This window comes from Sebastes fasciatus, chromosome 15, assembly GCF_043250625.1.
Source record: "Sebastes fasciatus isolate fSebFas1 chromosome 15, fSebFas1.pri, whole genome shotgun sequence".
Taxonomy (NCBI): domain Eukaryota; kingdom Metazoa; phylum Chordata; class Actinopteri; order Perciformes; family Sebastidae; genus Sebastes; species Sebastes fasciatus.
The window spans coordinates 5,489,562-5,505,016 of NC_133809.1; the positions used below are offsets into that span (position 1 = coordinate 5,489,562).

A 15,455-nucleotide genomic window follows, 5' to 3' on the forward strand; every position below is an offset into this window, starting at 1 on the left:
TTCATGGTTCCAGCTTCTTAAATGTGAAGATTTGTTGCTTTTCCTTTTAATAATGTTAATAATTGTAATGTATATAGAGCTGCAACAATTAATCGATTCATAATTGTCAGCTATTAAATTAATCGCCAACTATTTTGACAATCGACTAATCGGATAGAGCAACAGGTTCGAATCTGACCTGCTGCATGTAATTCCCTCTCTCTTCCCCTTTCATATATATATAAAATATATACATATTCAAAATGAGCTCCACCTCAACCAACTACAACAGTAAAATCCTGCTTTTACATGAATGGATGAATAATAGTAATAGTGATATAATATATAATAGTAGAACAGTCACAGGGGACATATTTCTAGTTGTAATACTTAAAATACATTGAACCACTACTACAGCCTGAGTTGAACTATTTGTGTGGTGCTACATGAGAGTCTTGCATGTTATTTTCTTATCTGTGTGCTGTAGTTTTAAAGCTAAAGGCGTCTGAAAAGAGTACAGTCCTGCTCTTTTATTGAGATGTACATGGTGTTTTTTCTCCCCACTCAACCGTGATGGATTGCTGATGTTGCCTCGGGCTCCTCGCTGTGGCTTTATTTGTATCCTCCTTCTCTTGCAAAGGAAGGATTGCCCTGCAAGATATGAAAGGTTTGAAGCAGCAGACTGGAGTCAAAACAGGACACACTAATAGTTTTAGCATTTGTTCTGAGCTGCAGGGGTGGGATTTCACCGTATAAAGATGTTGTTTAGTGTCTGGTTTGTTGTCTGTTCTGAACTGATTTTAATTTTCTCTGGATTACTGTATCAGACAGAGTCTAGCAGGTGATTCAGCTGCATGTTTAGATGTTTTTAATCACAAATCAGACAAAATGAAATACTAAAACCCTGATAATTAACCATGCACTCTGATGTCTAGACTGCATGTTAGCAGTGCTTTCATCAAATATAATAAAAGCAGCAATCATCATAATAATAACAACCACATTTTCATACAAACAGATCTTTGTTTTCCTACTCTATACAGCCGATTGAACACAACATTTGCTTTTCTAAACACCCACTGTTTCTCCACATGTCACTCCTCTGGCAGTGACATGTTCAAAAATAAACAAGAAGAAGAAGTTGAGCAGCAATGTAGGAAAAGAAGTAAAGAAAAGAGCACCACCTATCTGCAGAAACAAGAAGAAGAAGTCCAGGAAGGAGATGTCACAGAACCACCCACATGGTTTGGTTGACAGGTGATCTCTGGGATGTGTGCTGCAAAACAGCCACAGTAATCCAATTTTTAATGGAAATTTTGTTTTGTTTTGAGGTTGAAAACTTAAAGGAGTACTCCAACAATTTAGTAATGTACCTCCATAAAGTTGAAGGACGGGTTAAATGGTCAAAATGGAAACATCAGAGGCCAAGATATTATGATTTTTAGCCCCTAATATGAGTTAAGCTCCAAAACCGTACACTTCCCATGGTGCAGTTTGATTGTGTCTTTTTGTTTGACCTTTTGAGCATGAACTGAGGTAGACTTACATGACCTCTCTCACAAAAACAGACATCAAACGTATTGTTTAAGGTGTTTAATCTCCTTCCATTTGGTCACTTTTCCCGCAAAACTGTAAACAGCAGCGGTTCATCTCAACTGCTAACAAACCAAATTTGTAGGCAACACTGATGATAGATCTTTAGATTTAGATTTGTATTTCGAACTTGTAAAAAAAATTAAAATAAAGAATATAGGAATATTAAAACAAAACAACAATATCCAGCAAACATAGCTTATACAACAAACTCTCAATAGCAACATACTTAAATATTGCGTGTCCGAAAAAGGATGTTTATACTTAAGAAGTCCTTCCCCTTTTTATTTATTTATTTATTTATTTATTTATTTATTCATTTATTTATTTATCAATAAACTTAATGTTTAGCATAAATAGCCTATTTTAATGTTCCACCTCAATGTTCACCATACAAAAACAAAACAAAACAAGAACAATTCAATCAGAATAAAACAACACAAATCAAAAACAACCTACATATCCTGTACCCTGGTCCTCCCTCAGATCGTCCATCTCATATCCATTCAGTAAGTTCATTCAGCAAAGATGATTTTTCCTTGAGGTAATGCATTTAACATGAATAATGCAATCAAATATGAAGTGTTTACAGACACGTTTGCAGAATAAATCATAAAAAAAGACCTTTACATCCAAGCAGTGCACTCAAACTTGTTCAATCCCTGTTTAAAAGACCTGCAATATAATGAGCCAACATCCTGCCTGATGTCATTATCCTTCCCTTAATCCTCCAGTAATTCAGATCACTGAGATCCTGTTCATGCTGTTAACTTGCTTCTTGCATTAAATGAGATTATTGTCACGCAAAAGACGGATCACCTGTTAATACAGATCAATGGAGGCATGTTCATTTCATTCAGGAGGTTTAAAGGGAATGTTTTTGTAAATGCAGACTGTGTATTACTGCACAAAGTAGACTCAGCGAGTGAGTGAGTGGCGCCACCTTCTGTTTAGAAATGAGTCATGTTGCTGCTCTGGTGCTATAAACTTGTGTCTTAGCCATAATTTAAAGTCATAACTCTTATGTTTTTATTAGTCAGCAGATCTTGGGACTACAGCAGACCTGTTTGTTGCCTCACCTATTGTTTTACCATTTTACACTCTTTACTTTACACACTCAATTACACTCCTTTCTTTCCCTGCGTGGGATCAATAAAAGTATTCTTATCTTGTTTCCATTGGAAAGACTTCAACTATCAATCTTCAACGATATGACAGTAATAACTAATAAAACGCACATAGAGAACAAGAACATAAAGCAAACTCTTATAAAACAAAAGAAATTGAGACATTACCGAGACAATAAAAACAACAACATATTGCTGCAACACTTTGAGCTGCAATTCAGAAGTCTGGATCCAATTTATAAGACTATAAACTCAGTTTAATATAATGCAGTGCAACAACTTGGGCCACAAACATTATCATACAATTAAAAAATAGTGTGTTTAGGATTCTATTTATCCGATTTTAATGCTTTTAAATGCATGGTTTTCTTTTTATAAATTGTTTTAACGCTGTATTATGATTGCTTTACCCTTTTTGTGAAGCACCTTGAGGTTTCTCTGTATTTTAGATAAAACTAATTATTATTAATATATCATACAGTCACAACTGGATATCAGGCCTCTGCTGTGGGGCCCTGGATCCTGAGGGGGGCCAAAGACCCCCAGGTTCACTGAGCGGGAATTTGTTTGTTTAATATGACTAACTGCTTGGTAATATGCGCAGATAAATGGGAATAGAAACCTAAATGATAAACGACAGTTCCTCCATTTTTGCTGAGTCTTCTACTGTAAAATAATTTACATGTGTTTATGTTGTTGTGCTGCTGACAGTTTCTACAGGTTAAAAAGGCACTGTCGCGGGGTTCTATGTCAAAACTCCGTGCAACATAAAAACACTGGCGTAGTCGGAAAACGTTGTATTCATCCCCTTTTTATTATGCCGGCCTCCCAAAGTGCAATCATTGTGGCTATTTACAAAAAGTGAAAAAGAGAAAATAAGCTCTGTACAAAACAGCAAATAGTACGGAAAATCGAGTTCCTTAATAACTCCATGAGTTCTTTCAGAACAGGCAAAAACAATCCAACAATACAATCTATATTTTACCTTCCTGAGTGCCTGAGTGTGACCTTCTCTGTCAACACTTCCAGACCAGACTCCCTCAGGTGGCCAAGATGACCCCCTTTTATACCAATAGCCCCTCCCCTGGGCGTATTCTTTACACAGAAAAATAACAATTAACATCATCTTTCATCATAGAAGATATCCATAGTCCCTTCAACCCAGGCATATCCCACATATAAATGATATATCTCTGTCTAAACATTCCCCCCCCCAACCAAAACAAGTTAATTTGCAACATAATCACAATTTCAAATAATAAACATATTTAAACTGATCACATGCTCTCAAAACGCGCGAGGGCACCCTTTATAACGGGGGGGCTTGTTACGGCCCTGTTTGCTCGTCAATCCCACTTCTGACAAAGGTGGGACAGGCAGCGTTTCAGCAACTGGTGAGTGCGAATAATGTTTGTGTAAATATATGCGTATAGGAAACAGTTTAGGGGAGAGAGATATGTCGCGATGTGTTTAACTACGGAGTGAATCAGGAAGGGAGCGGAGAAATGTTTGGCGTGTGTGGCCTGAGGTGATGTGTGTGCGCTGCCCACAGTCAGTGACGGCTACTCCGTCACAGGCACTATTACTGATTAAATGTGGATTAGTACATTTTAAAATCTGTGCTTCATACTAAAATATGTATAAACATCATGATATTAGCAGCACAAATGGGATAATATCAGCAGTGGTGGAATATAACTTTGAGTACTGTACTAAAGTACAGTACTCAAAGTTACAGTATCTACAGTACAAATTTCAGGTACTTGTATTTTACTTGAGTATTTCAAATTCATGCTACTTTAAGATAAGATAAGATCATGTATTAGTCCCACAACAGGGAAATTTGCAGGATTACAGCAGCAAAGGGGGACAGTGGAAAGAACAAGAGGCATCAGTAAAAAAACAAAACAAGATCTAATAAATACGTAAGTAAACAATAACTAGACTGAGTGAGTGTTTGGGTTCATATTATTGCACATATGAATATGAAATATTGATATTTCACAGTGGTATACATTGATATTGCACATGAGTGAGTGAATGAATGAATGAATTGTTAAAGCATGATGAGTAAGGGTGGGGGGCCCATACAAAGAGTAGCCTAGGGGCCCCTGACCACCTTAATCCGCCACTGACTGTAGCTGTCAAATAGTGGAATAAAAAGTACAATATTTCTCTCTGAATTGAAGTAGAGTAGGGAAATAAAAAATGGCATGAAATTAACATATTCATGTACTTCAAATTTGCACTAGGACATAATTTACATCACCACCGCTGCCTGCTTTAATGCTCCTGGGGTTGCCTGTTTGTTGAATACAGGCTTTATTTTCATGTATATTTTCTATTCCATGCATAACAGTTCGTCCCCTCCCCTCTGTGTGTATGATCTGTGTTTGTGTCCATGTGAACGGATTAGGATCAGGGATTAGAGGCAGATGTAAACCAACAAATCTATATCCAATCTAATTCTGCAGCCATCCCATCACAGCACAGCAAAGGTCACTGTTAGGGTCAAGATTAAGCACGCCCCGCCTTCCTTACAGCCGTACATTAACCCTATTGGCTCGCTCTTTGATTGACGGCGCTCTCGTCCAATAGGAATCGAGAACGCGGAGTTTGCGGAGGGGAACCTCTGCGCAGATGTGTGTGAAGAAGACAGCGCAGCTTTTTTATTGAGAGGCAGGAAAAGCTTCAGAGAGGCAGTCACGACTTGCTGACGCAACAAAACACGAAAGGTAAGCACTATATTATGTGATATTAACACAATTAAGTGTTTAAGTACATAGAATATGTGTTTTATTGAGTGTTTTGTCAAGTGTCAAGGAAACAGCGGTGACATCAAGCTAGGTTGTGACGTATTTATCAATTTAAACTCACTTTTAAATGCTAGTTCATGTTTTCATATATTTACAACATATTTCAGTCATTTACAAGCAAGTAAATCGTCTTTTTTGTTTGTGTGCAGCCTGTTTTTATTCTTCCAAACTTGCTTAGTCAGTAGATTATCAAAAAAATAGGCTTGAAAAGTATATTTAACAGTATATTTCCATATTTTACAGGCTGTTTTTAAGCCTCTGTTGTTGTTGTTTGTGTGTAAATGTGTCCCAACCTTCTTAGTCAGATGTTTAACAGCCTGTTAAGTATGTTTGACAAGTATTACACAATATATTTCCATATTTTACAGGCAGTTATTAGCCTCTTTTGTCCTTGTTGTTTGTGTGCAGCCCTTTTTGAAATGTGTCTCTAGATGTTTAACACAGAAAAGTATATTTAACAATATATTTCAACATTTTACTGGCAGTTATAGTCAGCTGGAGCTTGATGGGTTATTTCCTCATGCCAGTATGTAACTCTAAGCATATCTGCTTTCACTTCTTGTTGAATTTTCCTTATGTGGCATAATAAAGTTGATCTGATCAAGCTTGTCCTTCACTGCAAGCTTTCTGAGACTAAAATAAGACTTGAAACAGAGATCTATTCTGCTTGTAATTTGACCCAGAGAGTCTTGGAAAGCCAAGGAGACTGGCAAGAAAAGGACTGCCTGTTTAGAGGTCATTCATTTGGCTCAGCTCTGCACCTCGTGTCAAGGTGCTTTTTTTTCTCTCTCACACCACCTTCCTTGTCTTGTTAATCTGCAATCCCTCATCACTTTACACTTAACATGCATGCTTGAAAATAATACACACTTCCCACATTCCTCTTAAGGCCTGCACACAACTCAGTATATCTGCATATATCTTGGTATAACCATGGCCTCTGAGGGCTAATGATACCGTGAGGAAGACTTTGCTCTTTGCTTTCTGCCTCTGACATTTATTCCAGACTGCTGCCCCGCGTTTACACTAAACTTTAACGCACTGCTCTATTTAACGTGGGCAGTGATGACAAGATAATCTTGTGAAAACATTCCCCCTGACTAAACCTGACAACAGATTACTCCACCTGACTGTTTAGGTATAAACAAAGTGAAGGTTTAAAGATGTATTCAATACAAAAAAAGTGTGTCAAAGCTTTATATTTGACATTGAAAAACGATAGGAGTGTGTGGGTGTGTTTGGAGTGACAGGTTCGAGACGTTCGGGCTGCACATTTGAAGTTCAGATATTAAACTGGAGCTGATTAATCAGTTACTACTAGTCAGGGCCTGTTCACCTTCTTTGTACGCCAGACAACTGCAACCTTGAAATGAAAGAGCGGTGTCCTCCACTTTTAAAAGGGAACAAAAGGGTTGCAGGTGTGACGACTGAGTCACATACTGTTTGTTTTTTTATGTTTCTCATAAACTGAAATGAAAAGGAAATGTTAACATTTTCCTTTTCCCCCTGAAGCTACAGGATGTCTGATCTTCACTTTCACTTTCGGTTTCATTGAGTAAAAATCCCCGAAGTGTGTCTGTGATCTTTGCAGACAATAACGATCAGATTTCCTTAATGGGTTTTCTTCGGTACTTTCCCATCTCATAGGTAATAAGAGTAGAAATTGGGAATGTGGCCAAAGTGCCTTGGCAACTGAGGAAGTACTCAAAATTACACCGTACAAACCTGATGTGTGTATCGGGAGAAGAAATTATTTTTTAAAAATTGAAGTCTTCACTATCCCTGTGCTTTTGTCCACTTTCTCATTTCACAGATGTCATTTGCCAGTGACAGCCTGTATAATGGATACTTGCGGCGGAATATGCCGAAAATTGTGAGCAAGGTGAAAGTGAGAGAGATGATGATGCATCTGCCTTGCCTGACTGCTCATGACAGGGTAAGTTTCATTAGGTACAAGGACATAGGACTATGGTTGGAGATAGTTTGAATCGTATTGGATTAATATAATGTACTGGCTCTAGTATCCAAATTTGTCGATACTACCGTACTGACTGTAATGGTACCCTTTGAACAAAACACTTCACTGAAAATCATCACTACACTAACAAGAAACTGATAAACTTTTTTTATGAAACCTAATTTTAGGAGAACATCGAGGCAAAGAGAGAAACTTATGGGGGCCTCGACAGCGCTATGCTACTTCTGGACTGTCTGAGGAGGAGAGAAAACTGGCCGGAGCAGTTCATCGAAGCACTTGAGGCGTGTGAGCAGCCGACTCTAGCAGCTGAGATTAGAGCAGAATACAACGCTCTGAATGGCGTCAACAGTAAGTCTTTAACCGGGTATTATAGTGTAGAATTTAATGTAGTTTTCCCCTTTTTGACTAGAAAATATTTAGCACTACTACCTCAAACTAATTCTATCAGAATATTTTTCAGGTTCCCTATGATCAAAGTAGTATGTGAGATATTCAGTATTTAACCCTTAAATGAAACAGAGTTGATGTTGTTAGATTACCACACAGTGAAACCACAATTTAATTTTAGTCGTATGTGAAGAGGACCACATTATTACAGACACAAAAAAAATAAATGCAGAATAATCCAAGTGTTTGTGGCCTACCATTTGTGCTGTGGTTCTAATATCCAATATTTTCATTATTCTCTCATGCACTACTTTCTGGTGTAGTTTGGAGCACAGTATGCTGGACTCAGCGTTGTATATTGCAGTAATTTATTTTGGAAGCAAACTGTTTGCATAAATGTTAGTATGTTATTATATTTTTGGCGCCTGCATGGACGGTTCACAGGCGAGCAAGTGTACGGTGTCTTACAGCTCATTTATGCAGTTGAAGCAAAACAGTGTCTCCTTGCCGTGTGACCTCCAGAGATAACTCTGTGTTGTGAGAAAGATGTGCGGGAGAATGGTGTGCTGTACATATAAAGTGCAGATGCAAAGCGTGAGAAGGATCACCTATATTCTGGAAAACTTTAGTCTTTATATTTAGTTCATATTTCTCAATATGTTGCATCTTGGGCTGCCCTTTAATTTTACCATTCTCTGAAATTCAAATCTATCCATAACATTCATTTTATATTCACTAATGTGTTATTATTAGTATGATTTATAAAATCATATTATATCTCGTGGCGCTTTGCGTTGTTTTTCCAATAAATGTTTCAGGGAATAATCTGCTGTATGTTTGCTGGTCCTGTGAACTTCAGTGCTGTTTGATGTGACATTAGAGAATCCAGTAAATGATAACTGAAGTACTGTATAGTTACAGTGTCAGCTAGTCCCTCAGGGGCTTTAGTCATATGATTCAAAATGGATTTAAATGACAACATTGTTTGCTTTGCCCTAGATTCCAACCCCGGCTCCCCTCCAATGACTGTCGTCAGGGCACACGTCCATCCAGCACCATCTGCCAGTCATCTGTCCTTCCCAGAGAATGGAGCAAACAGTCAGGCTGCTGTTGCTCCGCCAGCTGATGCATCAGCTCCTCCAGAGGCAGCTGCCCAGGTCTCACCCTCTCTGGAAATCCCTGTGCAGCCACAAGCCCCCCAGAGCTCAGCAGCTCAAGTTCCTGAGGCTGTTTCTCCACCCGAGCCTCCACAGTCGACTCAGAATGAAGTGGCACCCCGTACACCAACACCTCCTCCTTCCCCTGTCACTCAGGCGGTTACAACCCCACCTCCTCAGAGGGAGATTAAGTCTCACCAGGAGCCAGTGGAAAACTCTGAATCAGACATCCAGGATGTCCCTGGTGATGATGGCGTGATCCCTGATCAGGGGAGCGCAGGAAGCGGCGAGGTATTGATCAACGGTGTGGCCACTCCTCCTCCACCATCTCGTCCTGTTGTGCCGTGTGAAACGGACACTCCTTCCAGCCCAGATCGTCTCCAAACAGCAACAACCTCCACAGAGGTCAGGCCACCGCAGAGTCCCTCTCCAACTCAGATAAACTCAGATGTGACCGATGGAGCCTCTTTCCTCACGTTGACCCCAGAGAAGCCTCCAGTCCAGGACACCACCCCTCCTGTGGACCCAAAACCTGCTGCTGTCCTGCAGCCTGAAGAGATGTCTGAACCTCCTACTACACAGGTGAATACCAAAATATGCTAATTTTAAGACTCAGTAATAAAAAAACAAAAGATCTTGTCTCTGGTACTCACTTTATTTGTTTCGGCCCTCAAACCTTCATCAGGCAAAATTAATTAAATCTCTTCATTCATGAATTTTACCTGGTGAAGGTGTGAGGACTGAACCGTCATTAATAGACTACAAGTGACCAACAGTGTGAGAGATTTTTTGTTTTTGCCAATAAGACGCACTGGTTAACTTTGTAGTGATTGTTACCTGTTACGACTTAGTTATAACTAAGTGTCTCCTAAAATCGATTTCATATGTTTCCCCAAATAACCCAATATTCAAAGCACAAGTCTTGTAGCCATGTTGCTCTGCCATGTTTCGACAGTAGCCCAGAACGGACAAACGAAACACTGGCTCTAGAGAGAGACTTTCACGCTTTTATGTTACCTGAAGGCCACCGTAGTTCTCCAACACGCTTGTGAAACTGCGATAATGGTGAGTCGCAGAGTGCAAAACCGTGGTACCGCCAGCCGCCGTCTGACTTCCGTTGCTCCTAAAGTAGTGTTATTATAGTAAGGATGGCCTCTGAGCGAGGCGAACGGCGTTACCATGGTCTTGCACTCGGCGGCTCACGTTACAGCAGTCTTTGAAAGGGAGGAGTGAGCGGAGGGGTACTCAGTTGGTTGCAATCTGCAACTACACCACTAGATGACACCAAATCAAATGTCGTGTTGTTTTTACCCAACAGCATCTTTGAGAAGAATATACTCTTATAATGTTCAGGTTTTGTTTAACAGTACGTCTGAGAGGGATAGATTCAACTACACTTTGAGGTGGTCAGTTGTTGTGATTCTAATATCTTGTCAAGCCACATTCACGTACATGAGAGATAGACAGAATGTTAGAAATATTACACCAGCTTCCTTTTTAAAAACTAAACCTATTATGTTATAATTTTCACCTGCAGGTTGTTGAAAGCAGCCCGCAGACAGAAACTGCAGCTACAACCTCCCCTCCGCTGCCGGGTGCTGCTGGGATGGACGCCTCTCTCTGGGCTGACAGCAGTATGTGTCTGAGCAAGCCTGGCCAGCTCATCAGCATCCTCCCACAAAATCATGACAGCCCTACCATCCCTGCACCCAGCACACCGGCGCAGCCCTACTCGGGTAATAGTGAGCGTCTGGAAATGAGCGACGCTGCAACGGACGCCGTGACCTCTGCCCACCTTCCTGCATGCTCTGCTGTCAGCTCCACCGCCGCGACTACAGCGTCAGCACTGCCATGCCAGGAGAACGGCTTTGCTCTTAACCATAACGAACCGGAGGAAAACAACTACGAGTCTCCTTGTCAGAGTTTGGAAAGGCAGGAGGTGCTGATGCACGAGGTGCATGTATCCGAGGAGCCGTCTATCCTCGACCTAGACGGCCAAAATTCAATACCACGAGCTCAAATCGTCAACGGTGAAGCAGCCAAGGAGCTCACCTCTGCGCCACCACTATCCACCAACACTGTTGAGACTGTATTGAGTGTAAACACCCCCTTCAGTGAGAACCACCACCCCTCTGAGCCTGCACCCGCTGATACTTCACCAGAGCTGGATTCAGAGAAGAAGATGGCAACTAATACAAAGTACATTCTGACCGCTGCAGGAATGGGCGCCTGTGCACTGCTGATGGCGTGGAAGTTTAAGCATTAAGGGGATTTAATACCTTTTAAAGGGAGAGAAGATTAGGCTTTAAGGCTTTTGAAAGAGGATCTTAAGGTTATGGTGCCTTATTGTAGTCACTGGACTGGGTTGGCGTGAGGCAGCTGTTTAATAATGACCTTTAGTAATAATAGCTGACTTGCCAGACCTTTGATCATGTCATTAATTATGAGTATGTCTTTAAGTCCGACTGTTTTATTGTTTTATTGTTGAATGAAGTTTGCCCTAGTGAGCAAAAACCAAATCTACCCATCTTATTCTAGTTAGGGAACTTCGTGGCACTTGGTTGAGATCTCAGGTTATTTATGCACTTGCTGCAATTATGTGGTTTGTAAAGATACACCGATGCTCTGTATTAATGATAGAAATGTTTGTATGTTCACTTGTCTGATAAGCACTTTCAAGATAAGAAGGGTGGCGGTCATCCAGTGATTATTAGCGTACAAAGGACCTGAATTATATTGGATGTGGACCGTGGAAGAAAGAGTACCAGCATCACACTCCGTAAATGATGGCTAGTGCAATGTCAGTATTTATTTGTACATATATATACACAATATAGAGATATCTAATTATGTATTTTAAGAAAAACTGATGCGTCAAAAACATTCCAAAGCACTCATAATGTCTAAAAGAATCAGTCAGCTGCGTAATTAAATTAAATACTTTACATAGTCCAGACAATTGCTCCAAAACCTTTTCAAACCCATGGCACTTCCTGTTTCCTAACCGTGAGCCGTCATGTCATTCGCTGCATATTTAACTGGGTATTTATATGGTCATTTCTGTGGTTGTTGCTTATGTCTTTTGTTTTGATCTTTGAAAAAATAAAAATTGTAGTGTAAATAGTTTTTTATGCAATGGGATCATTTTAAAAATGCACAATTAAAAATTGGAAATGAGCAAATTTTGCTGCACTTAGCCATCATCCGGGTGTAAATGTTTGAGATTACATTTTATTTTTCCTTAGGTTTTGTTTTCTCCTTTAAATAGAAACAAGTTTGAGAAGTTATGTTCTGTGAGATGACATTTTATTGTAAATAGCATTGTCAATATAAGAAGTGTCAGAAAGAAAACCAACTTAAATTCAGAAAGTGTTGCACATTTTAAAAGGATATTTGAGCTGCAAAGATGCTTTGTAGATGTAAATGTATTGCCATTATGGAGCACATGTAAATTGTAATCCCAGTTTAAGGTTTATAAAAATGTTAAGGCACTGTCTCTATTTACGTGACAATCATATCAATAAACCTGAATTATAAAAATAAATGCCTTTATTGAGTGTGCATGTTGATTTCTCTGCAGAGAAATGACAAGTTTATGCCAATTTTATTTGACTTATGTCACACAGAAGAAGGGTGACCAAGCATCCTGAACAGGAATCCATTATATTATTATTTTGTAAAAAAAAAAAAAAATATGAAGAAAGAAAATTATTGAATTTTACATTAAATAAATAATTGTCATTAAAGAAAAAATTATATATCATCTCAAAAGTAAGACTGAATTGAAAAAAGTAAATAAAATATCAATAAAGAAATAAATAATAAATTAGTTACTCTGCATTACTACTGCATTTATTTTTATTAATAACCTCAACATATTCAGTGTCATTTACAAATTGAACAATAAATAATTCTAAAGATGGGGGAGATTTATAAAGCTTGGACATATGGTATTTAATATACCAAATGGCATCAATAAGTTTGTTGTATTTTCTGATTTTTTTTTCATAATGCAAAATAACATCCTCATCTTTTGTTTGATGAGCAAAATAATCCAACAGCTTCTATCATACTGTTGTGCAATAATAATAATAATATAACAGTTGAAATGTTCAAAATCATATATATATTTTATATTTGTTTGGGATTATAAAATGGTGCTTGTTTTCATGCATACATTATGTTTTTATGTGAAAAGCTCAAAGAAAAATGTGACATCAGCCTCCTTTTATAAACTGTTCTCTGATTGGCGGATTCGCTTTCTGATTGGTCCTGGCGTCCGTCAATCACTTGCTGGCCCCGCCCACTCCAGTCTTGACAGTAGTGATGGGAATTCCGGCTCTTTCTAGTGAGCCAGATTATTTGGCTCAGCTCACCAAGAAGAGCCGGCTCCCAAACGGCTCTTCGTTTTACCACTTCTGCCTTTTATAATTCAGTCAAATTTAGCGCTGTTTTGACCTATGATTAGTAATTGTGCACATATATCACTTAAATTATTCAATATAATTATACAAAACCTTATAATTTCCAGAATACCATAATTTTACATGCTGCTTCATTTTCCAACTGTCACTCATCTTGTCTGCTATTTGCGCACCGTGCCACACAACGCCACAACGCACCGCAACGCACCTCAACGCACCGCAGCGCACTGCACCGCATCGCACCGCATCGCACCGCGAATAAGTCCTAGCAGCTTTTGCACATATTTATGGAAATTTTATCCCTTTTCTCATTTATTGTGTCTTTTTTGTCCTGATATTTCGGTGTTTTTGTTTTTTTATATTGTTCTCGTGGCCTTCTTTTTGCTGGGTCCTGATCCCAGTAAGCCTTTGAGTACTCTTTGTCATGTTTTTGGTATGTCTGTCTCTTGTCTTTGCTCTACCTTATTGTCAATACGGATGTCATCCTCTATTTTTTAAAACAAATCTACCTACGGGTACAAATAAAGTCACCTGAACCTGAACCTGGAGCGAGCTGAGTGAAGGCAGACAGGCAGAGGAGCAGAGACTCCGTTCACACGCGAGCGCGCATATGCGAGCGCGACTGGGATACCAACCCGGGTGATTTATACGTGTAAAAAGTTACAAACAGTCCCTTTAAGTAAAGAAAAACAGAACAAAAACGGCTCTCGGACGGGAGCCGGCTCTTATCGTTCACTTAAAAAGAGCCGGCTCTTTGAACCGACTCGTTCGCGACCTTCCCATCACTACTTGACAGCGCGAGCATAAAAAGGACATGTAGCGCAGCCGTTAACGACACAGCTACTTAGCTTAGCTTAGCTAATTAGCCGCCTCATTGTCCAACATCATAAATCATCGACGTCCAATAGTTTTATTATTTATTTATAATAAACCGCAGCGTCTATATGTAGCGAATTAACTCATTTATTTTCAATGGCGTTCAATGGCCACCAACGCGACGATGACGGTATCGACGAAGACGAAACGCCCACGAAGCAGCCGCGCTCCGACAGCAAGGAGGAGATGATGCCCAACAATGAGGCAGCCGCGGCCGCAGGAAAAGCAACATCCGACCGGCGGAGCTCCAACTCGACGTCGAGGCGTCGGAGCGACTCGGTGAAGAAAACAAGGCCGTTTCATAATACAGCGTTAAAAACAACGTACAAAAAGAAAACCATGCATTTAAAAGCATTAAAATAGGTTAAATAAAATCATAGACACACTATTTATTAATTGTATGATAATGTTTGTATGATAAATTGTTGCACTGCATTATATTAAACTGAGTTTATAGTCTTATAAATTGGATCCAGACTTCTGAATTGCAGCTCAAAGTGTTGCAGCAATATGTTGTTGTTTTTATTGTCTCGGTAATGTCTCAATTTCTTTTGTTCTATAAGAGTTTGCTTTATGTTCTTGTTCTCTATGTGCGTTTTATTAGTTATTACTGTCATATCGTTGAAGATTGATAGTTGAAGTCTTTCCAATGGAAACAAGATAAGAATACTTTTATTGATCCCACGCAGGGAAAGAAAGGAGTGTAATTGAGTGTGTAAAGTAAAGAGTGTAAAATGGTAAAACAATAGGTGAGGCAACAAACAGGTCTGCTGTAGTCCCAAGAGCTGCTGACTAATAAAAACATAAGAGTTATGACTTTAAATTATGGCTAAAACACAAGTTTATAGCACCAGAGCAGCAACATGACTCATTTCTAAACAGAAGGTGGCGCCACTCACTCACTCGCTGAGTCTACTTTGTGCAGTAATACACAGTCTGCATTTACAAAAACATTCCCTTTAAACCTCCTGAATGAAATGAACATGCCTCCATTGATCTGTATTAACAGGTGATCCGTCTTTTGCGTGACAATAATCTCATTTAATGCAAGAAGCAAGTTAACAGCATGAACAGGATCTCAGTGATCTGAATTACTGGAGGATTAAGGGAAGGATAAT

The 15,455-nt window shown here is 39.3% G+C and overlaps 2 protein-coding genes across 3 annotated transcripts in view; both read left to right on the plus strand.

The window, feature by feature from the left end:
* Positions 1-15,455, plus strand: part of loxl3b (lysyl oxidase-like 3b) — a 372,166-nt gene that overhangs the window by 306,986 nt on the left and 49,725 nt on the right. The window lies entirely within an intron of this gene.
* On the plus strand, positions 5,295-12,581 carry LOC141783652 (uncharacterized). 2 transcript variants are annotated; one of them, XM_074661056.1, is made up of 6 exons: positions 5,360-5,434; positions 6,199-6,287; positions 7,329-7,451; positions 7,661-7,841; positions 8,880-9,619; positions 10,575-12,581. In XM_074661056.1, exons 3-6 carry the CDS (start codon positions 7,329-7,331, stop codon positions 11,301-11,303), a joined length of 1,773 nt encoding a protein of 590 aa, XP_074517157.1. In that variant the 5' UTR covers positions 5,360-5,434; positions 6,199-6,287; the 3' UTR covers positions 11,304-12,581. The 2 variants fall into 2 exon arrangements, with proteins under 2 accessions (XP_074517156.1, XP_074517157.1); XM_074661055.1 differs by lacking the exon at positions 6,199-6,287 and having other exon boundaries at positions 5,295-5,434.

What these genes read in the sequence shown, in the direction of transcription:
- LOC141783652 (XM_074661055.1), top strand. Translation starts at nt 7,329, where the DNA reads ATGTCATTTGCCAGTGACAGCCTGTATAATGGATACTTGCGGCGGAAT. An exon ending in GCCTGACTGCTCATGACAGG is followed by an intron (nt 7,452 to 7,660) that starts GTAAGTTTCATT and finishes ACCTAATTTTAG; the next exon opens with GAGAACATCGAGGCAAAGAG. An exon ending in CGCTCTGAATGGCGTCAACA is followed by an intron (nt 7,842 to 8,879) that starts GTAAGTCTTTAA and finishes GCTTTGCCCTAG; the next exon opens with ATTCCAACCCCGGCTCCCCT.